Source organism: Cheilinus undulatus, linkage group 12 (genome assembly GCF_018320785.1).
Source record: "Cheilinus undulatus linkage group 12, ASM1832078v1, whole genome shotgun sequence".
In the NCBI taxonomy this organism is placed as follows: Eukaryota; Metazoa; Chordata; class Actinopteri; order Labriformes; family Labridae; genus Cheilinus; species Cheilinus undulatus.
The window spans coordinates 50,717,412-50,739,850 of NC_054876.1; the positions used below are offsets into that span (position 1 = coordinate 50,717,412).

A 22,439-nucleotide genomic window follows, 5' to 3' on the forward strand; every position below is an offset into this window, starting at 1 on the left:
AAAACAACAGTCAAATACAGTCAGTCAAAACCAGCAGAAATGAATTAAAACAATGACAGCTGGAAACAAAATGACTGGAAACCAAGGTCTAACACTCTGCCAGAGAGGGTGGGACTTCAGTCTTTAGTTTGTTGGAGTTTGTTCCATGAGTTTGGAGCATCGAAGGAAAATGCAGTTTTACCAAGTTCAGTAAAAGCTCGGGGAACTTTAAGAACTAGCCAATCAGTGGAGCCGGTCATGTAAGAGCTTGAACTCCACTCCAACAAGTCTAAGATGTCAGGTGGTAGTTTTCCAATGAAGGCTTTAAAAGTGTATAAAAACCAATGAAGGGAGGGCCAACCAACCTTCTCATGCAGGACACAATGATGAGTGCTGTATCCATCACCAGTTATAAATCTAAGCACAGAGTGATAACAGTGTCCGAGGGCCTGAGCGTTGAAGCTGCTGCATGCCTGTAAATTACATCTCCATCATCAACAACTGAAAGGAGCACAGCTTCAACTATTCTCTTCCTACAAAGCAATGGAAAACTGGATTTCTGTACAGGAAGCCAATTTTCTGCCTCAGCTTGGAGGTCAAAGAGTTCACATGGAACTTAAAAGAAAAGTCCTCATCAAGCCACAGCCAAGATATTTATACTCTGTGACTCTCTCAATTTCCGAGCCATTTACAGTATACATAGGCAGATCATCACAATCACGTTTTCTGGCTCTGGAAAACAACATGAATTTTGTTTTACTTGCGTTAAGTACAAGTTTATGATTTATTAAGAAATCCTGTACAGAATTAAACGCGAGCTGTTAGTTTTTGACAGCTAATTGTACAGAGTCCGCCACACAGTGTAAAATGGTATCATCTGCATCTAGATGGGTACGACAACCATTCACAGCAAAAACAATTTCATTTATATACAGAGTGAAAAGCAGGGGGCCCAGAACGGACCCTTGTGGAACACCTCTATTTATGAAAAGAAAATCAAAATTGGCACGCCCTGATTTAACACACTCACGCCTGTCAGACAGATAATCCTGAAAGCAGGTACATGCAGTTTTATCCAGCCCAATAGAGCATCATTTTCTTAACAGGAGGTGGTGATCAACAGTATCGAATGCTTTGGACAGGTCTATGAAAAGTGCTGCCCAGCGCTGCCTCCTATCTAGTGCTGATATTAGATCATTTGTTACCAGTGTGATTGCTGAGATTGTGCTATGGATTGCCCTGAAGCCTGACTGATATGAAAGAAAAGATTTCAGTTGGGTATTTACCAAAGACTCAAGGATTTTTGCCAGGCAGGGTGATTTGGAGATGGGATGGTAATTGCTAAAGTCATCTCTTGCACCACCTTTATGCAAGGGAACCTCATGTGCTGATTCCCAGACTTTAGGAAATCTGCCTGTTGTAATGGAGAGATTGAATATCTGTAATTTGATTTGTAATAATTGGGTCAGCCAGTTTTAGAAAGAAACAATCAATATTGTCCTCCCCAGTAGAGCTCCTAGAGTTTAGTGCACTCAGAACCTCAAACTGTGTAAAAGGTTGAAAGAAGAAATGAGCGGTGATTGTTGGCACTAACAGTTCATATCCCTAACAGTATTAATATTATTATCAGCTGGAATCAGGTCAGGATGTTCTTTTTCAAATAATATTAATGCAGCATCTGCAAAGTGCTTGTTCAAAACAAGGCAAATTTCATTTTCATCACACAGCACAGAATCACCAGTTTTAATATTAGTTGGTGGTGATTTGGAAATCTCGTTTTTATCCAAGTTAACTGCTTTCCAAAATGCTGCTGGATTTGAAGAGGAGCTGGTAATGAGATCTATATAGTAGTTGGATTTTGCCTTTCTAACAGCTGTAGAGCATTTATTTCTAAGTTGTTTAAAGTGTAGCCAGTGCTGTGGGTCTCCTGAGTCTAGCCTGAGACCAGGCCCTGTTCCTCTCATTTAACAGAGCTGACAGTTCCTGAGAAAACCAGGGAACGATTCTGTCTTTAACTCTATGCCTTTTGACAGGGGCATGTTTATTTATGACAGAAATAAAAGTGTCTGTGAAGAGGTCCAGAGCCACCTGAACATCTGAGGCCTCTTCTGTGGAGCTGTTAAGGGTTTGCGTTAAGTCTGCCAGAAAATTTTGTTCATTAAAATTCTTGAAATTTCTCTTTAAGACTGTGTGACTGAAATTTTTTCCAATTTTGCACTTCTCACACATGCTGTGGGACAGTGATCACTATCACCCAGCTCAAATACTGCACTAGCCACAGTTTTGTCTACTCTGTTTGAGTAGTTCTGTTCTGATCAGATAATGTAGATCTCGAGCAGTCTTTCAGATTTGGTCGGGTGGGTTCAGTTATAAGCTGGGTTAGGTGAAGGTTAGAACTTACTTCCTTTAAGTAGTCTGAGGAATTATTCAGCCAGTTCAAGTTAAAATCAACAACAAGCATTTCAGGATCACTATATTTTAAAATTAGATTTGTTAAAGACTGCACAGAATCTGCAGCAGTAGATGGAGGTCTGTACGCACCAATAACCACCAGATGAGAAGGTCCCAACTGGATCTTTAAGGCAATGAACTCAAAACATTTCCACTTTGTGACAGATTCTAAAACAGACAGATCAGATTTGACATACACAGCTACTCCACTTCCTCTCCCAACGCGGTCCACTCTAAACAGTGTGTAACCTGCCGAGGCTACATCACAGTCTTTAATACTTTCCTTTAACCAGGATTCAGTCAAAACTAAAATGTCAGGGTCACACTGCGCAACTAAAACATTAACATGATCTAATTTGTGCACAGGGCTCCTAACATTTAAACGAATGATTCCCAGGCCGTGTCCGCCTTTAAAGGTGTCTGGGTTAAGTGGTGGGCTCAGAAAGGGTGCAGGAGCAGCAGTATTGAGCTGAATGGGAATCATAACCAAATTTGTAGTGGAGTGAGGGGGAGGAACTTTGAAGATGTTCTTTTGCAACTTCAGTCTCTTCCTGATAAGAACTGGAATATTGGTGTGGCTGGACTCATTAGATGGGCTACAGTATGACGTTTTACATTTAAAACGGAACCAAGGTTATCTGTACTTGGTGTGACGTGACTGGGTCTCGCTGATGATGTCCAGGTAAGGAAGCAGTAGGCTGTGGGGGGATTTCATCATCCCTGGAAGCCATGCAGGCCTGGATGGGGGACGCTTCCAGAGCGTCAGATTACAGCCTCCTTTAACATCCTCCGGCGGGTGGAGGAGGCCGTTTGCCGGGCTGGTAACGATCTCGTGATGGAAAGCCCCGCTGCCTGACTTCCAGCCTTCGGGAGTGAAGTAGCATTGTCAGCGGAAGCCATTGTTGATGTCGAACCCCGTTCAGTCAAGCTTGTTTTCGGATGGGCAGCCGACAGCTGAGGTGGTTGGACAGCGTACGGCTGTGCTGGAGCCTCATCTGCCAGCACTGCAAAGCGGTTTGAAAGATCCAGGCGAGGCGGTGAGGCTGCCATAGCCAAGCTCCTGCTCTTGCTGCGGGCCACCACCTCCGTCCATGACGGGTGGCTCAGTGTTGAGCTGGAAGAGGGCCGAGGACAGGTAGAGGGGTCCCAGTGGACTGTATCCTGGAGGGCCGAGCTAGGGGTAGCTATCCGTGTGGGCAGATCTGAAGCCACGTCAATAAAGCTGGTTATGAGTGCATCCTTATTCTTCAACTCATTGGAGAGCCGGCGAATGTCTTCTATGAGGTTACTAATATTCCTGTTGGCTTTTTCAAACAACATACAGTCTTCGCAAGGCATGGTTACATGTTATCTTCACCCACCAAGCTCGCTGTGTTGCTTGGCTGAGTGACAGTGTGGGAAACGTGTTGTCAGCTTGATAAAACTGGGCAAAACTTAATATTTGCTGGTCCAATGACTTAATTCTTCTTGTAAGTAAAAAAGGTTTACCTTAAAACATTTATGTTATGGATGTGGAATAAAAAATTCAGGGGTTGGAACGAATAAAAAATTCTTTAAAATGTCGAAAGCTGACAGCACTGCAGACTGTATATATATATATATATATATATATATATATATATATATATATGTAAATATATATACAGAGCTTAACAGATGTATTAGACCACCCTAACCCTAACCACAGTCAGGTTTCTGCCACAGCTGCCCTAAATTAACAGCATTGGTAATTACCAAAATCATTTTGATGTTTCTGCAATGGTTAATACACCAATATGTAGAAGCTCTTTAACCCTAATGATATTTTTGATGCTAAAATAGAATTATTATTGTTATCCATCAATTTTCAAATTGACTGATTTACAAAAAAAAAGAAAAAATAGTAAAGCACATTAATATTTCTGATGAATGTGTCAGATTATAGTTATTTACTGTCATTCCTGAACAAAAAAATGAGTTTTAGTGGTTGAATGTTATGCTTGATTCATTTCTGACTTCTCAGAGAAGCCCAGTGAGCCGGCTCACATTTGGGTGAATTCAGTTTGAAATTCCTCATTCCTGTTCAAAATGGTAAAACGTGGAGAGCTGACTGAAAATGAAAGAGTCCGCATTAAAGCACTTCATGATGCTGGATGGTCTCTGAGACAGATATGACAGCTGGTCTAATACATTTGTTAAGGACTGTAAATACACACACACACACACACACACACACACACACACCCACCCCCACACCCACACACACACACAGAGTATGGTTTAATTCGCTTCTTTAGACAGCAGATTTACATTCAAGTCATCTAAACAGGTCAGGCATAAATATGCTGTCCTTGTATCAGGTGGCAATATTTTTGCATTTCTAACATTTTTAAGACCCACTGATGCTAAATTTACAGGACTGGAATATTGATTATAAACATTCATTCAGCATGACTGTTTATAACTTTAAAATGACAACTTGTTGTCCACAATATCTGATCAGACCCTGAGATTATTTCACCCGACCTGGGATCAGTGCAGAGTCCAGAAAGAGAGAGAGATAGGAGGATCCTGTGGAGATGTTTCCCTGACTGCTCATATCGTACTGCTCATACACTGAAAAAAGTAAAACATTGGTTGAACTTGAAAAAAAAAAAAACAAAGTAATCAATCACACGAAACATTTTGAATTCAATCAGAGGTCCCCAAAACATGCGTGTGAAGTTAATTGCTGAAAAAACAGTAGTATAGGATTCTTGCAGGAAATGGATGTTGCTCTCCTGATGTTTTCAAGCATTTGTATCCAAAGTTTAGCACCTGACTGGGATTCGGACCATCAACCTCCCGGTCAGAAGTCAGCATGGTAACCCATTGAGCTGGGAGGTCAGCACTTAAAATGTCCTTTTTAACATTTATTCAGGCATAACAGGCCACAACGGACGCGTTTCGACACAGAGGTCAATGCTGGATGCCTGTGCTGGAGGGTAGAGGGAGAGACACTCAGAAAGTGACAGCTGCTGTTGCATTAAGTGTTTTTTGAATCCACTCGGGACCTACGGGATGTTGTTGCGAATGTGCATGTGCACAGCAGGCTTAATGCAATAGAAATACATTGATTCAATTTAATTTGGTGTCCAGCTGCCAGTTTAAATAAAAAAAAATTAGAAAATTTAGATTTAATGAATGAATCAATAATTTTAGGCTGTTAAAAACAACAGCATTGTTTGACTTTTTTCAGTGTAGAGCTACAGAGTAAAAAACGTGACTTATAAACACATCTGCACTCCAGCAGTCGTTCCTGTGTATGTCCGTTCTCTCTGAACCCTGCTGAGATTACTGCACGCATCAGGAAGTGATGCATCTCTGTGAGCAATTTTGAAGCCTTTTAGCACTGCACCAAGACCAAAAATGCCAACCTCTCATGTCATAGGACAGCCTGTGTGCAGATCAGGATTGAATGTTCAGTTATAAAGATTGTTTTTTTATCATTATGAGAAGAATTTTTACTGTTTAATGCAACATGGAGTTAAATGTGCCACAGGAGTTATAAACGATGTCCCGTTTAAACGTTAATGATCAAGACCATAATTGCACGGCTTGTTGACATGACATGAAATTAAATGGTATGTAAGTAAATTTAGTTTTTATAAGTTTGGCATCACACATTTTTATAATGAGTGATTAAATCAAGCTGGAGACTGAACTGAGTCACTCACCAAAGCGAGAAACAATGTCTGGGTTTGTGGCTGACAGACTGTCAAGAATGTAAAGTATTTGTTGTCCTTAGAGCAGCTGTTTAAATCCCCACAGAGATAGAAGTTTGGTTTTACAAGGCAACAACATCTGGCATTCATGCAGGCCTGAGATGCAGGAAATTAGTCAGTGGTGCAGGAAGGGCCGGAGAGTCTGTGAAGCAGTGCACGGTGGTTCAATTCTTCATCTCACAAAAATAAAATAAAGTTAGACAAAATAATCCTTCTCTTTCAGTCTTAAAAACATGCAGTCTTTGTCAGACTCTTTTTGGAAAGCATGTTTGCAGAGCTGAGGTGAGGTGAAGCAGTCTGATGTGCGTCTTTTTACAATGTTCCTCTCTGCTGTAAAAAAACATCAATGTCCCATATTTAACTCATTTATTGTATCATATTACATCCTTTCCTTTCTACAATTATAGAAAGATCATGAGAAATTAGTGAATATTTGTATTTTAAACACCTAAGTAAGTAAATATTGAAAATAAATATACATTTTTAAAATTTTCTTCTTTCCCAAATGTCTCGCGGACCAGATAACACCTGATGGCGGGCCGGATCTGGCCCGTGGGCCGCCATCTGGGGATGGCTGGTAAGGGTTCTACAATTGCTGGTACTGTAGTCTAGGGTTTCTACCTCCATGGGGGCCTCATACTGTCACAGGGGAGGGGCAGTGGGACAAAAATGCCCTCTTCTTAGCAAGCTGCAGACTGTTCAATTCTTGTTTTTTTTTTTAAATTCTACTTCTAAACTAAAAAACAAAATGTAAGGGAATGTGTGTTTGGTCCATTATTTCTTTGTTGTAACAATGCCTTTTGGTAATAAATCTGATACCGTTGGAAAGCCTGTTTATTATCCTTTTAAATGATGACACATTTGTAAGGATCATGCATTTGTGGGATGAGCAGCAGAGCTGAGTATGTGGGTTGCACCCATGAAAAATGTGCCAAATCTTCTCTGCCAATGCCAAACAGCTGATTCTGCCGTTGCTATTGACTCTTGTTTTGAGCTTCTGGTACCTCCAGGTGCTCCAATCAGGTGTCTGATCGATGGCACCTGTGGGCGTGGGCGGGGCTTCAGTGGTCAGTAGATGTCTGCTTCAAGAATCAGCATGCCATGTTTGACTGATCTGGATAGGGCCCGTCAGTTGGGCAACTTCAGTCTGGTGTTCCTCTAAACCAAGCTGCAGCATTGTTTGGAGTGAACCCTAGTACCATCTCCAGACTGAAGACCATGTCCCATCTAACGGAGAATGTCAGAGACAGGCCGCCAAGTGGGCGTCCCAAGAAGACCACACCCCAAGAATACTGTTTTCTCTCCCTGTCAGCAAGAACTCTATCCTCCAAGATGACAACACTCGCCCCCACAGAGCGGGGTTTATCAGAGACTACCTCCAGAATCTGGGAGTGGAGAGGATGGAATGGCCTGCCAGCAGTCCTGACCTTTAACCCCATTGAACTCTTGTGGGATCAGCTTGGGCGTGCTGTTGGTGCCAGAGTGACCAACACAACCACGTTGGCTGACTGGAGACTAATGCTGGTGGAAGAATGGGATGCCATCCCACAGCAGTGTGTGACCAGGCTGGTGACCAGCATGAGGGGGAGGAGCCAGGCTGGTGACCAGCATAAGGGGGAGGAGCCAGGCTGTTGTGGCTGTGATTGGTTCTTCTACTGAGGCTCCTGTTTGTTAAATGAATAAATTGTTAAATTGTCAGTATGTCTTGTTTCTTCAAACTTTAATCATCCAATCACCAAACACCAAACAAGAGCCAAAGGCAGTATCAGCTGTTTGGCATTGGCAGAGAAGATTTGGCACATTTTTCATGGGTGCACATAGCCACACAGCCTCCTACCAGACCATGGCTAGATGCAGACAGAACAGGGAACGGGGTCAGCTCCAGGCCAAGTTCACTACCCCTCATAGGGCACCTGGCCTGTACACACAAACAGGACCATCTAGAACCTCCAAAAAATGTCTTTTTCCATTCATGTGTACACATAGCATTGTAATTACATGACATACTTACAGCTAAGCTAGCATTAGCATAGCTGCAAACACCATAAAATGTACTCCAGAGTACAGAAAATGCTTATGTAACACAGTTGACCACATGTTAGCATTTAGCATTAGCATGCTAGCGTTAGCATGCTAGTTAGCATTAGCATAATCAAATTTGAATACCAAAATCATATACAGAATACAAGGGCAGATCGATTGAACAACATGTTAGCATTAGCATGTAGCATTGTGGCTAATGCTAAGGTCATTGATGTCATTCTGTATTCAGACTCACCAGTTCAGGAAAGCACAAGACCAGTTCCCCAGTCTCCAGACGGTCTGGTCTGGTTTCTGAAGAGGGTCCAATGAACTCTTTAGTTTCAGATTGTTACAGACTGTTTGGAGGTAGTGATGGGTCATCTGAAGCCAAGGCATCGAGGCGTGTACCGAGTAAAAGGGCGCGAGCCAGATGAAGCCCTGCTTCAAGGCTCGCGTCAGTTTGCTAAAAAACACGTGATCAGTGTAAAGCGAGGCCTCGGTTCACTCTGGACATGTGACTGGTTCAGTGTACGTGTCACATTTTAAAATAAAAGCGCTCAACACCGTGCATCGTGAGCGTCGTAGGTTGGTTGTAGTTTGGATCACAAGTCAGTCAGTGTCAGATAGAAGCAGCTCAAATGCCACAGCCAATGCCATCGTTGAGATCAACATTAAAAGGAATGAAGATCCTCTGATGTACTGGCACTCACAAAAGCTGGCTTATCCAAACCTGTATGAGCTAGCACACTGGTTTCTCTGCATCCCAGCCTCCTCAGTCCCCTGTCAGAGGTTTTTTTTCAAAGGCTGGTGAAGTGGTCAGCAAAACGAGGAGCCGCCTGAAGCCTGACACTGTTCAGAAAATTCTGTTCTTGAATAAAAATGAACAGCCCAGCCCCACCATATGGCCCCCACTAGCACTGAACCCCCTACCCCGCCACCAGCAAACATGCACACACATACAGCAACATGAAATATAAACGAGGAACATTTGGGAATAGACAACCAGAAAATAGACAAGCTACTGATTTAAACTAATAACAAAAGGCTACTTGCGCAAATCATTTGCTTACAAAGTTTAGTTTAGCCTGATTTTAGATTTGATTTGATGAGGAGAATGTCGGCTTCATTAATGAAGACAGAGGTTATTACATAATCGATACATGAAATCACGACTCACAAGTGTTCACTGGTTGGATTCAAATCAGACCTAGTAGTCTACAATAAGCATCTAGGACTTTATTAAATATAGGCTACAATTGACATTTTTCGTTTGATGTATCAATTTTGCACAGAGATTCAATAATAAATGCTTAATTTAACGATTATTACAGTATTAGAATCTACTACGTTAACACTTGATCAAGCAAGAAAAGGGGCATGATTCATTTTACGGTTGGTTTGGTTGGCAGCGTGAGTTATACAGTCCTATAGCCTAGAATAAAATAATAATAAAGACCATTGTTGCATGATACAAATCATCATGACCATAATGCAGTTTTATGAGGTGCCTCAAGTAGGCCCGCTTACACATGCAGCTGGCAACTCATATATTATAAACTGTCATTCATTTATTTGGACAGCAGATGGTGGTATTTTGAACCTTTGAGGCCTTGAGTAATGAACCTTTTTGTGAAGCAATGGACCATGAAGCCTCATTGCTGCTATTTGGAGGTACCGACCTGCAGCTGCTGTCCCTGGGCTTCTCTCCCACACAACTGAAGGCAAAGAAGTCAGGGCAGCTTAAATATTCCCTCCAAGGTATGTGATTGGATAATGGGGAACATGCGAACTTGTCATGTGGTGTGCATAAAGGAGGTGTGGAAAACCAGTAATGGATGGGAATGGATTGACTGTTTCATTCACTTGATTAGGTGGGAAAACTAATACTGGCCTACAGGGAATGGATTTCAACCCTGGGTTACACACAAATGATGAGGCAGGTGCTCAGGGGAGTCGAATGTCTGCTCAGGAGTTTTAAAAATTACCGCCATGTGAACAGCATGAAGCCAAAAGTGTCTGTGCAAAGACGCACAACGGGCGCACCGATAGATGCGGCCATGTGGCAGTTATGTCAGGGAAAAATTCTCCCTTTATGTGTAAAGCAGTCATTGACATAAACATCCAGTTCACACACACACTGGCGATAAGAGCCAAGTACAGTTAGAGGGAGGAAGACTCTTCGGCGCTGATAAATTTTCTGGAATCCAGACACATTCAGAGGCTGTCAGTATCAGGCCCTGCCATTGGAGTGTAAGCTTTGGTATTATGTGATAGACACACTTTCCATCTCCCAGTATGAGGAACCCATGGAGGCAGAAACCCTAGACTACAGGACCAGCTAGCCTGCGCTCAACTTTTTTCTTTTCTGCGCAGAGAGGTGGAGAGCAGTGTGCAGTTGCACAGTAAAGCCCCTTAGAGGGAACAGTGGCCCTCAGAGTCTGTGATGTGGTCCTCAGAGTCTGTGATGTGGCCCTCAGAGTCTGTGATGTGGTCCTCAGAGTCAGTGATGTGGTCCTCAGAGTCTGTGATGTGGCCCTCAGAGTCTGTGATGTGGCCCTCAGAGTCTGTGATGTGGCCCTCAGAGTCTGTGATGTGGCCCTCAGAGTCTGTGATGTGGTCCTCAGAGTCTGTGATGTGGCCCTCAGAGTCTGTGATGTGGCCCTCAGAGTCTGTGATGTGGTCCTCAGAGTCTGTGATGTGGCCCTCAGAGTCTGTGATGTGGCCCTCAGAGTCTGTGATGTGGCCCTCAGAGACTGTGATGTGGTCCTCAGAGTCTGTGATGTGGTCCTCAGAGTCTGTGATGTGGTCCTCAGAGTCTGTGATGTGGTCCTCAGAGTCTGTGATGTGGTCCTCAGAGTCTGTGATGTGGTCCTCAGAGTCTGTTCGGTGGGTTAGTTCTTCTCTGATTCAGCTCAGACTGATGTGGTTACCAACATTTTAGTGGCATCAACACAATTCGACTTTTTCTTACTGAATGTATGACCTCAGTTCCAAAAAAATTGGGTTGCTGTGAAAAACGTAAATAAAAACAATGACTGTCAAATCTCATAAACCCATATTTTATTCACAACAGAACATAAACATCATCTCAGGAGTTAAACTGAGACATTTTAGCATTAAATGAAAATATTAGCTCATCTTTGATGTGATGTGGTAAAGTTTGGCCTTTTACTTTGTTTTAAATCTGCGTCATCACATATGAAGTGTAACGGCCCCTCCAGGCTCCGGTTGGTCCTCTGACCCTTTAGTCAGTACATTTCAGGATAAGAGTCCAGGCTGACGGCGGCGATGGTGGATGTCACCGTTTCTAGAAACAGCTGGCGGTGAAGCTCAGGTATTTGTGGGTACGTGGACACGGGTCTCCTCCCATCTCCTCGTTGTCCACATAGATGTAACAGACGGTCTGATGGTCACACCTGGAAGAGACGGAGAAACCTCAGAGACGAGCTTTTCAGCATCTGTTAACATTTTAAAGACCTCATTATCACTGCAGCCTCTCCATCCTTAGATCGTTCCAGCCGGGGAGGCCTACACCTGCATTTTTCTACATTTTTCAGCAACAGCATCAGAGTGAGGGCCCTATTAAAACTGAGGGATTATTATTCTAATCCAGGACCTTACCTGGGCTAGAGCTCCAAGCATGGTTATCACATAAACAGGCCTCAGTAAACCCCCGGGTCAGATTTATTGATGATATCAGGTCATGTGTGTTTGGTCAGTAGCCCATCCTCAGCCTTTCTAACAGTTCTCTCAGTTTGGGGCTAAAGAGTGTCTCAAGCTTTTACTGGATTCTATTCTAAATATTTTTAAGCCCTTTTCACAGTGTTTTACACCTTTTCACCTGTTTATAGTAATAATTTTGCCACTTTTTGCCTCTTTCAGCCAATTTTTGCCACATGTTTAATCTTCTGCTTCTTTTTACCTATTTTTGACAGTTTTTTTTTACCCTTTATGCCACTTTTTTTTCCACATAGTTTTACCACTTTTCGGCTGTTTTTCTCACCATTCTCCACTCCTTTAAACACATGGGTTTTTTACACTTTCCACTCTTTTTTTGCATATTTTAACCCATTTTTTGCCTCTCTTTGACCAGTCTCCAGTCTCTGTAAAACTATTGTTACACTTTTAACCCTTTTTTTAATCACTTTTTCCAGCTAATTTTGTGACTTTTTGGCCACTCTGTGCCCATTTTAACCTCTTTCAACCCATTTTTCACTCTTTTTGGTGTTTTTTTTCACATGTTTGAAATGGTAGTACGGCTTTGAGCTTTTTAGCCTCTTTTTAAAGGACTTGGTAAATGGACTTGAGCTTGTATAGTGATTTTCTAGTCATCCAACTGCTCAAAGTGCTTTTACACCACAGGTCACACCTGTTCACACCTGCTCCTTCAGTGATGTCAGAGGTTGCTATGGAGAATTGGCCATCAGTATTAGCTCATCCCATTCGTACTCTTCCAAACCCGTTTACACGCCGCTGACTCAGCAGTGGGAGCTCGCTGGGGTTCAGTGTTTTACCCAAGGACACACTGACATGTGACTGCAGGAGCTGGGCATTGGACCGACAACCTTTTTGTCCTTTTTACCACTTTTTCAGACAATTTTGTGACATTTTGGCCACTTTTTGCCCATTTTAGTGTCTTAAATCATTCATGTTCTTCTAACCTGTTTTTGCACATTTCACCCTTTTTTTGTGTCTTTTAGCCAATGTTGACAGTTTTAACCCTTTCACCACTTTTTCCAGTCATTTTGCCAGAGTACCAGGATGCAGCTGAGGACCTCAACGTCACACCGGAAGTCGGAAAATCACCGCCATATCTCGTCTTCTTAGTCACTTGAACTGAACGTCCTCTTCGTTGTTTTCTCCGTGTGTCACCGCCATGTTAATAGAGACAAGTTCGCCATGTAAGAAAATACAAGTAGACGAAAAATATGCAAGTTTTCTGGTTATCAAGCACAGCGATAATGATACATTAATTTTAATAAATCGATTTATGATCCAAATTCATGTATCACTGAGCACAGACATGATATGTGACGGGAGATTGGCTGATTGACTGGATGTCCACATCGCCGCCATGTTACCAGAGGCAAGTCGCTACGTCATTCGATACAGTAGACAAGGACTGTGCATGATTTGGAGAAATATGTGCTAAATAGGCCAAAAAGTCATCAAAACTGTCCAGAAAAAAAGTGGTGAAAAGTGGAACAGAAGGGTCAAAAAGTGGTTAAAATAAAGGATGTAATGTGTGACAGTCGAGTTAGAAAGAGGCAAAAATAGGAAGTTGGCAAAAAGAGGCAAAATTTGTCAGAAAAAAGAGGTGAGAGGGAATCAGAAGTGGCAAAAAGTTGTTAAAAGATGCAAAGAAGGATGCAATTTAAGACAAATAGGTTGAAAGTGGCCAAAAGAGGCAGTGTTGGTAGGCAAAAGGGGTTGAAAGAAAACTAAAATTAGTTTAAAGAGAGAAATATGGGCTAAAGCAGCCAAAAAGTGGCCAATGTGACTGGAAAAGTGGTCAAAGTTGGTTAACAGGAGCAAATATTGGCACAGACTGGCCATAAAGTGGCATAATAGGCTGGAGCTGACCTATACTGTCAAGATGCCCGAAAGTAGAGCAGAAAAAACTGAAACAAGTGTCACAGAAAAAAGATGAAATAACCACAAAAAATGGGAAAAAGAATGGGATAAAAGTGGTTAAACTGGGAAAAAAAGGCTAAAATTGGCTGAAAGGGTTAAAAAGTGTCACAAAGGAAGAAAACCCTAAAACAATGGGTTTAAAGAGACAAAAGTCTCAATTGTGTGTGGATAACATGGTAAAAGGGTGTCAACAACAAATAAAAAAGGCAAAAATGGCCAGATAGTGGCCAAAAAAGGCTAAATTTGTCAGGAAAAAGTGGTGAAAAGGGATCAAAAGTGCCAAAAATGTGCTATGCAATCTGTGACAAATGGGTTGAAAGTGGCAGGAAGAGGCCGATTTTTCTGGAGAAAGTGGACAAAAAGGGTCAGAATTTGGTTAATGGGGGTGAAAATGAGTCTAAAGAGAGAAATATGCGCTAAAGAGGCTATAGTGGGTAAAACTGTCACAAATAGGCTACAAGGGGCAAGACTTGCTGTAAAGTGGCCAAAAAGTAACAAAACTGGCCAGAAAAAAGCGGTGAAAAGTGGAACAGAAGGGTCAAAAAGTGGTTAAAATAAAGGATTTAATGTGTGACAGTTGGGTTAGAAAGAGGCAAAAATGGCATACAGTCAACAAAAAGAGGCTAAATTTGTCAGGAAAAAGTGGTGAAAAGACTGAACATGCTGACATGAAAAAGTTCCCCCCACTGGGAACAGGAAGTGACAGAACTGGGCCGTCTCTGTGCTCCTATTGGCTGATCAGCCTCTGACTGTGGCGGCATGATCAGGATGAGTCGTTCCTCATGAGTCCTGGAAATAAACGGTTTATAGGGACACTCAAGCATGCTCATGACCTCTTACATTTCACGCAGGATGGGAGTGACATCACGCCTGCAGGCGGTGTTTTGCTTCGTCCCATACGTGCTGTAGTTCACACATGTGTGCTCATCCTGGCGCCCGTACACCGCCGACTCCACCCTGATCCTCTGTCCGTCGGCTGTGGAGAAAAGGAGGAGAAACGCTGAAATAAAGTAACGACAGAGCAGGAAAAGGAGGACAGGAGAGAGACTTACGGCAGGCGAACTGGCCCAGTCTCCCCTCACAGATCACGCTCTCAAACCTGGAGGAGAATCTGGGCCGGTCCTGAGGAAGGGGGGGTCTGAAGGAGAACCTGAACGGGAATCCTGGAGCTCTGCAGGGACAGGTTCTTTGTCTAAAGATGATGGAGTAGTGAAGCTTGAAGCTGAATTTCAACCTGAAGCGCTTCTTCTCAGGAAGCTTGGGTTTGCTGCTGAAGGAGAGGCGGGGTTTGTGGACGGAGGGGGCGGGGACTCTGGGTTTGTTAGAGCTGCTGGAGGGACTTTGTGGTTGGATGCTGGTGGTCCTGGCGGGCTTGGCGGTCTTTCTGAGAGGAGGTTTCTGGCTGCTGAAGAGAACTTTCAGGCTTTTGTTGCATGGTGTCTTCTTTCTGCTCAGATCTGTTGGGATGTTGCTGAAGTCACTCTTAGGTTTGATGCTTCTGTGTGTTGGCGTGTCGATGGGAACGTTCGATTTCTCGCTGAAGGGACATTTTGATTTTTTCCTGGCAGGACCTTTGGGGAGACTACTGGTTCTCTTCCTCACTGGAAGTTTCAGGAGCTGTATTCTGTCACTGATGGGACACTTGGTCTTCTTTCTGACGGCTGTTTTCTTGCGTGGAGCTGCTCTGGGACGCTCTGGTTGGCTGGTTTTTAGGTTGTTGTTGGAAAGAATCAAATGATGGCTGAAGCGACACGTTTTCTGGTCACTGCTGGGCTGTTTTAGCGTGCTGCTGGTTAGAACGGTTGCTTTCATACCAAAAGGACACTTCGGTTTTCTTCCAGACGCAGAGAGACGGTTCCTGAAGGAAACTCTGGGTCCCCTGTAGTCTGAGAGCGCTGACTTTGTTTCACTAAAACTGCAAATAAAAGAGAAAGTTCAAGGTTGTGACCTCTAACCCTTGTGAAAATATATATCAGTCCCATTTCCAAAAAACTTAGGATGCAGAAAACAGTGATGTAAATCCTTTATTACCATGAAAACATGACTGATGGTCAAACTGACCAACTTACAGTCTTTAAAAGTCGTAGTTATTCTCATGAATCTACACTCAGAGCCATCAGGACGAAGGAAAACAGAATTATGTTAGAATTATGTGCACGGTTTTTAATATGACTCAACTATCTCTAGACTTTGCTCCATTCAGCTTTCCTTCAACCCTGACCAGTCCCTGCTGCTGAGAAACACCCCCACAGCATGATGCTGCCACCGTGCTACACTGCTGGGATGGTGTTGGTCGGTTGACGAGTGCTGCCCGGTTTCTTCCAGATTCTCTAGTCTTGGTTTCACCAGGCCAGAGAACCTGGTTTCTCTCAGTCTCAGAGTCCTTCAGAGCTTTCACGTGTTTCTGACTCCTGTCTCCTGTCCTTCCTAAAGCCCAGATTAGTGGAGGCTGCAGGGATGGCTGTCCCATCTCCTCCAGGATCTCTGGAGCTCAGTCCATCAGGTTCTTGGTCAAAGGTCCAGCTCTTCTTCTACAGAGTTCTGGAGGCCACGGTTCTCTCTGGAACCTTCAGAGCAGCAGAAATGTTTCTGTAGTCTTCCCCAGATCTGTGCCTGTCAACAATCCTGTCTCTGACCTTTGACCCTTGGTTTCTGCTCTGGTATCATTGTCAGCTGTGAGGCCTTCTACAGAGAGGGGCGGGGCTTTAGAATCCTGTCCAATCAGGTTAATTTAGCACAGGTTGACTCCAGTCAAGGTGTAGAAACATCTCAGCAAAGACCAGAGACCTGGAGAAACCTGAGCTACATTTACATCTGAATACTGATGTCAACGTTAAATTCAAGTTTTTATTTCTAATAAATCTACAGAAAAGTCTGAAAGTCTGTTTTCACTTCATCATGATGGGCTACTGGGTGTGGATTAACAAGAACAAATGAAATGATGATGATGATGATGGATGAAGGTACCTGGTGTTCTCCTCTGATGAGAAAGAAGACCGCAGTGAGGATCTACAGCTGGACTCACCTTCAGGACACAGAAACCAAAACCATCATGTGGTTTCCATTAAAGCAGTGCTGACAAACAGAAATACCAAACTGTGAACGAGTCCAGAATCCTGATGGGACCCTAGGATACTAAAAACAAGAATACTCACCAACAACTGAGAGCAGGACGAACGCCACGGCGAGGACTGAAACAGAGACAGGGTACATGAGAACACGTCAACATGGCGGCCATTTTACCAAGAACACGCTCAGGGGTCACATGGATCAGTGATAGACCCAGAGACTGGACCCTGATAGACCCAGAGACTGGACCCTGATAGACCCAGAGACTGGACCCTGATAGACCCAGAGACTGGACCCTGATAGACCCAGAGACTGGACCCTGATAAACCCAAATACTGAACCCTGATAAACCCAGAGACTGAACCCTGATAAACCCAAATACTGAACCCTGATAAACCCAAATACTGAACCCTGATAAACCCAGAGACTGAACCATGATAAACCCAAATACTGAACCCTGATAAACCCAGAGACTGAACCATGATAAACCCAAATACTGAACCCTGATAAACCCAGAGACTGGACCCTGATAAACCCAGAGATTGAACCCTGATAAACCCAGAGATTGAACCCTGATAAACCCAGAGACTGGATCCTGATAAACCCAGAGATTGAACCCTGATAAACCCAGAGACTGAACCCTGATAAACCCAGAGACTGAACCCTGATAAACCCAGAGACTGAACCCTGATAAACCCAGAGACTGAACCCTGATAAACCCAGAGACTGAACCCTGATAAACCCAGAGACTGGACCCTGATAAACCCAAATACTGAACCCTGATAAACCCAAATACTGAACCCTGATAAACCCAGAGACTGGATCCTGATAAACCCAGAGACTGAACCCTGATAAACCCAGAGACTGAACCCTGATAAACCCAGAGACTGAACCCTGATAAACCCAGAGACTGAACCCTGATAAACCCAGAGACTGAACCATGATAAACCCAAATACTGAACCCTGATAAACCCAGAGACTGGACCCTGATAAACCCAGAGATTGAACCCTGATAAACCCAGAGATTGAACCCTGATAAACCCAGAGACTGGATCCTGATAAACCCAAATACTGAACCCTGATAAACCCAGAGACTGGATCCTGATAAACCCAGAGACTGAACCCTGATAAACCCAGAGACTGAACCCTGATAAACCCAGAGACTGAACCCTGATAAACCCAGAGACTGAACCCTGATAAACCCAGAGACTGAACCATGATAAACCCAAATACTGAACCCTGATAAACCCAGAGACTGGACCCTGATAAACCCAGAGATTGAACCCTGATAAACCCAGAGATTGAACCCTGATAAACCCAGAGACTGGATCCTGATAAACCCAAATACTGAACCCTGATAAACCCAGAGACTGGATCCTGATAAACCCAGAGACTGAACCCTGATAAACCCAGAGACTGAACCCTGATAAACCCAGAGACTGAACCCTGATAAACCCAGAGACTGAACCCTGATAAACCCAGAGACTGAACCCTGATAAACCCAAATACTGGCCTCTGATAAACCCTGCCCGTTTTTTTTCTTTTTACATTTTTCCAGCGTTTCTTTTGCCCTTTCACCTTTATGGACCCATTTTTGCCTCTTTTGACTGATTTTTGCCACCAAACATGTGACAAATGCTGGTTGAAGAATGGGATCGACAGCCGTGTGTGACTAGGCTGGTGAGCAGCATGAGGAGGCAGAGCCAGGCTAGTGACCAGCATGAGGAGGCGGAGCCAGGCTGTTGTTGCTGAGTATGGTTCTTCCAAATGCTCCTAGGGGAATGGTCTGTTAAATGGTTAAATCATCACAAGAGTTTAGAGAGTCAGCTGTTTGGACTAACCCACATCCTCAGCTCTGCTGCTCGTCCCACAAACTCCCGTTCCTTACAAACGTGGCTCCATTTAAAAAGGAAATGAACAGACTTTAAGAACGAGACACCTTGAGCTTTACCAGGCTAACTTTACTACATTTTCATTGATTCCTGACTGCTGTTCTTCACTTCCTGTCCCTCATATCTGATGAATTTTGAGGTGAACCAGGATCCTGCCCGTGCCTGGAGCCGGGATCGTTAATGCCGATATTTCCAGCATTGTGAGCTCTGTATGCAGAAAACTCTCCAAGGATTAATGCTGGGAACAGACAGACAAGAGTAGGGAGGGATCTGGACAGGAGTCCAGCTGATCGAACCATAACTTTGACTCATCCGTGCATAACTGTCCTGATTAATCTACAAAGAATAGACATCTGTTAGAAATAGTGAAAATGTCCCAGCATTGTCAGTAATTTAGTAAAACTAGAGACACAGTGAGGCAGTAAACATTAGTCCAACACCTCCACATCAAACACGGCCGTGTCCTAAAGCACCTTCACAAATAAGTTTCCTCGCCTCGAGGCCGCTGACCTGCTGTCAGCTCCATCTTTAAATACTGTCTAAAGCGCCATAACGCACCACAAACGGAGGCTTCCTGTGAGGTGAGATAAACGTTTCTATGAGCAGAGCCTAGCTCCATGTCTGCAGGATCCTCCTCAGGAATCTGAGACAGACGTACTCACAGGGCAGCAGGTTCCCCTTCAGACGGACCATCTCTGGTCTCCACGCGACCTTTTCCTCCTCTCAGGACATTGGAGACGCCGTCCACCTTCCTTCGTCTGCCGTGACTGCTGCAGTGTTCAGAGAGGCACGTTTGGTTAACTAAATATGACGTGACAAACACGAACAGGGGTGTTTGACTAGAATACATGACTGCAGGGGAGAAGGGAGGCCGCGTGAACATCTTTAAACGGCTGCAGAGGAGGAACAATGGGCTTTTACAGACATATCTAAAATACAGTTGAGTGGTCATGAGTACAGACACACATTTCTCTAAATTCATCTTAAATAAGACATTTGACACAGAAAGCATGCGTTTACTTTTAAAGCTGGTTAAATAAACCTAGCATAAAGGTAAGAACATTAGTGTTAGTATGAAGCTACTGGGTTTGGAGGAACTCCAGCTTCAAGGTTCCCTATCCCACCGGTCCTGTCCGGATCAAGCATGCTGAATCTTGGAGCAGACGCTTACTGACCACTGAAGAGGCGCCAACGCTCACAGCTGCTGACGATCAGGAGCCAATCAGCACCTGTCTGTCTGCTGAATCAGCTCATTTACTTTGTTTGTTAAGCTTATTTGCCTTTCTATCAAAAACTACACCCCATTTTCAAACTGGTACGCAGTGATAATGTGTTTCTAGATATAAATCCGACATCTGACTGAAGTAAAGAGCAAATTAATTTTAGGAATAGTTTAGATTTTATTAGCCAATGGTTTTATTTTTGTCAGTACACTGTGAATCTGTCTAAAAGTCTAGGAACAAATCTCTACCACAGGGGTGTCAAACTCAAGTTTGGCCTGGGGGCCAAATATGGCCTGACTTTATTTACGTATGAAACTTTATTTATGACGTATGAAACTTTATTTATGACGTATAAAACTTTATTTATGTATGAAACTTTATTTATGACGTATAAAACTTTATTTACGTATGAAACTTTATTTATGACGTATAAAACTTTATTTACGTATGAAACTTTATTTATGACGTATGAAACTTTATTTATGACGTATAAAACTTTATTTACGTATGAAACTTTATTTATGACGTATAAAACTTTATTTACGTATGAAACTTTATTTATGACGTATAAAACTTTATTTACGTATGAAACTTTATTTATGTACGAAACTTTATTTATGACGTATGAAACTTTATTTACGTATGAAACTTTATTTATGACGTATGAAACTTTATTTACGTATGAAACTTTATTTATGACGTATAAAACTTTATTTACGTATGAAATTTTATTTATGACGTATAAAACTTTATTTACGTATGAAACTTTATTTATGACGTATGAAACTTTATTTACGTATGAGACTTTATTTATGTACGAAACTTTATTTATGACGTATGAAACTTTATTTACGTATGAAACTTTATTTATGACGTATAAAACTTTATTTGCGTATGAAACTTTATTTATGATGTATGAAACTTTATTTACGTATGAAACTTTATTTACGTATGAAACTTTATTTATGACGTATGAAACTTTATTTACGTATGAGACTTTATTTATGTACGAAACTTTATTTATGACGTATAAAACTTTATTTGCGTATGAAACTTTATTTATGATGTATGAAACTTTATTTACGTATGAAACTTTATTTGACGTATGAAACTTTATGACATATGAAACTTTATTTATGTACAAAACTTTATTTATGACATATGAAACTTTATTTACAAAACTTTATTTATGACATATGAAACTTTATTTACGTATGAAACTTTATTTATGACATATGAAACTTTATGTACAAAACTTTATTTATGACATATGAAACTTTATGTACAAAACTTTATTTATGACATATGAAACTTTAAGATGTACGAAACTTTATTTATGACGTATGAAACTTTATGTACAAAACTTTATTTATGACATATGAAACTTTATTTACATACGAAACTTTATTTATGACGTATGAAACTTTATTTATGTACAAAACTTTATTTATGACGTATGAAACTTTATGTACAAAACTTTATTTATGACATATGAAACTTTATTTACATACGAAACTTTATTTATGACGTATGAAACTTTATTTATGTACAAAACTTTATTTATGACGTATGAAGCTTTCTTTACATAAGAAAATTTTTAATGTATGAAACTTTAAGATGTACGAATCTTTACTTATGACATACATCACATGAGCTGTGACGTATGAAACTTTATGATGAATGAAATTTTGTCACGTATGAACCTTTATCTGTGATGTACGAAACTTTATTTATGACGTATGAAACTTTATGTACAAAACTTTATTTATGACATATGAAACTTTAAGATGTACGAAACTTTATTTATGACGTATGAAACTTTATGTACAAAACTTTATTTATGACATATGAAACTTTAAGATGTACGAAACTTTATTTATGACGTATGAAACTTTATGTACAAAACTTTATTTATGACATATGAAACTTTAAGATGTACGAAACTTTATTTATGACGTATGAAACTTTATGTACAAAACTTTATTTATGACATATGAAACTTTATGTACAAAACTTTATTTATGACATATGAAACTTTATTTACATACGAAACTTTATTTATGACGTATGAAACTTTATTTATGTACAAAACTTTATTTATGACGTATGAAACTTTATGTACAAAACTTTATTTATGACATATGAAACTTTATTTACATACGAAACTTTATTTATGACGTATGAAACTTTATTTATGTACAAAACTTTATTTATGACGTATGAAGCTTTCTTTACATAAGAAAATTTTTAATGTATGAAACTTTAAGATGTACGAATCTTTACTTATGACATACATCACATGAGCTGTGACGTATGAAACTTTATTTGCGTACGAAACTTTGACATATGAAACTTTCTTTACATAACAAAACATTTAATGTATGAAACTTTAAGATGTACGAAACTTTACTCATGACATACATCAC

General features: G+C 41.6%; 1 protein-coding gene across 3 annotated transcripts; it reads right to left on the reverse strand.

Annotated features, from left to right (window-relative positions):
* Positions 1–11,266: 11,266 nt before the first annotated feature.
* On the reverse strand, positions 11,267–19,961 carry LOC121519027. 3 transcript variants are annotated; one of them, XM_041801794.1, is made up of 7 exons: positions 19,874–19,961; positions 19,453–19,560; positions 16,985–17,020; positions 16,797–16,854; positions 14,882–15,744; positions 14,670–14,805; positions 11,267–11,611 (listed from the first exon to the last, which is right to left on the reverse strand). In XM_041801794.1, the coding sequence occupies exons 2-7, from the start codon at positions 19,481–19,483 to the stop codon at positions 11,503–11,505; spliced, it is 1,233 nt and encodes a 410-aa protein (XP_041657728.1). In that variant the 5' UTR covers positions 19,484–19,560; positions 19,874–19,961; the 3' UTR covers positions 11,267–11,502. The 3 variants fall into 3 exon arrangements, with proteins under 3 accessions (XP_041657728.1, XP_041657729.1, XP_041657730.1); XM_041801795.1 differs by having other exon boundaries at positions 19,453–19,557; positions 19,874–19,948; XM_041801796.1 differs by lacking the exon at positions 19,874–19,961 and having other exon boundaries at positions 19,449–19,560.
* Positions 19,962–22,439: the final 2,478 nt, after the last annotated feature.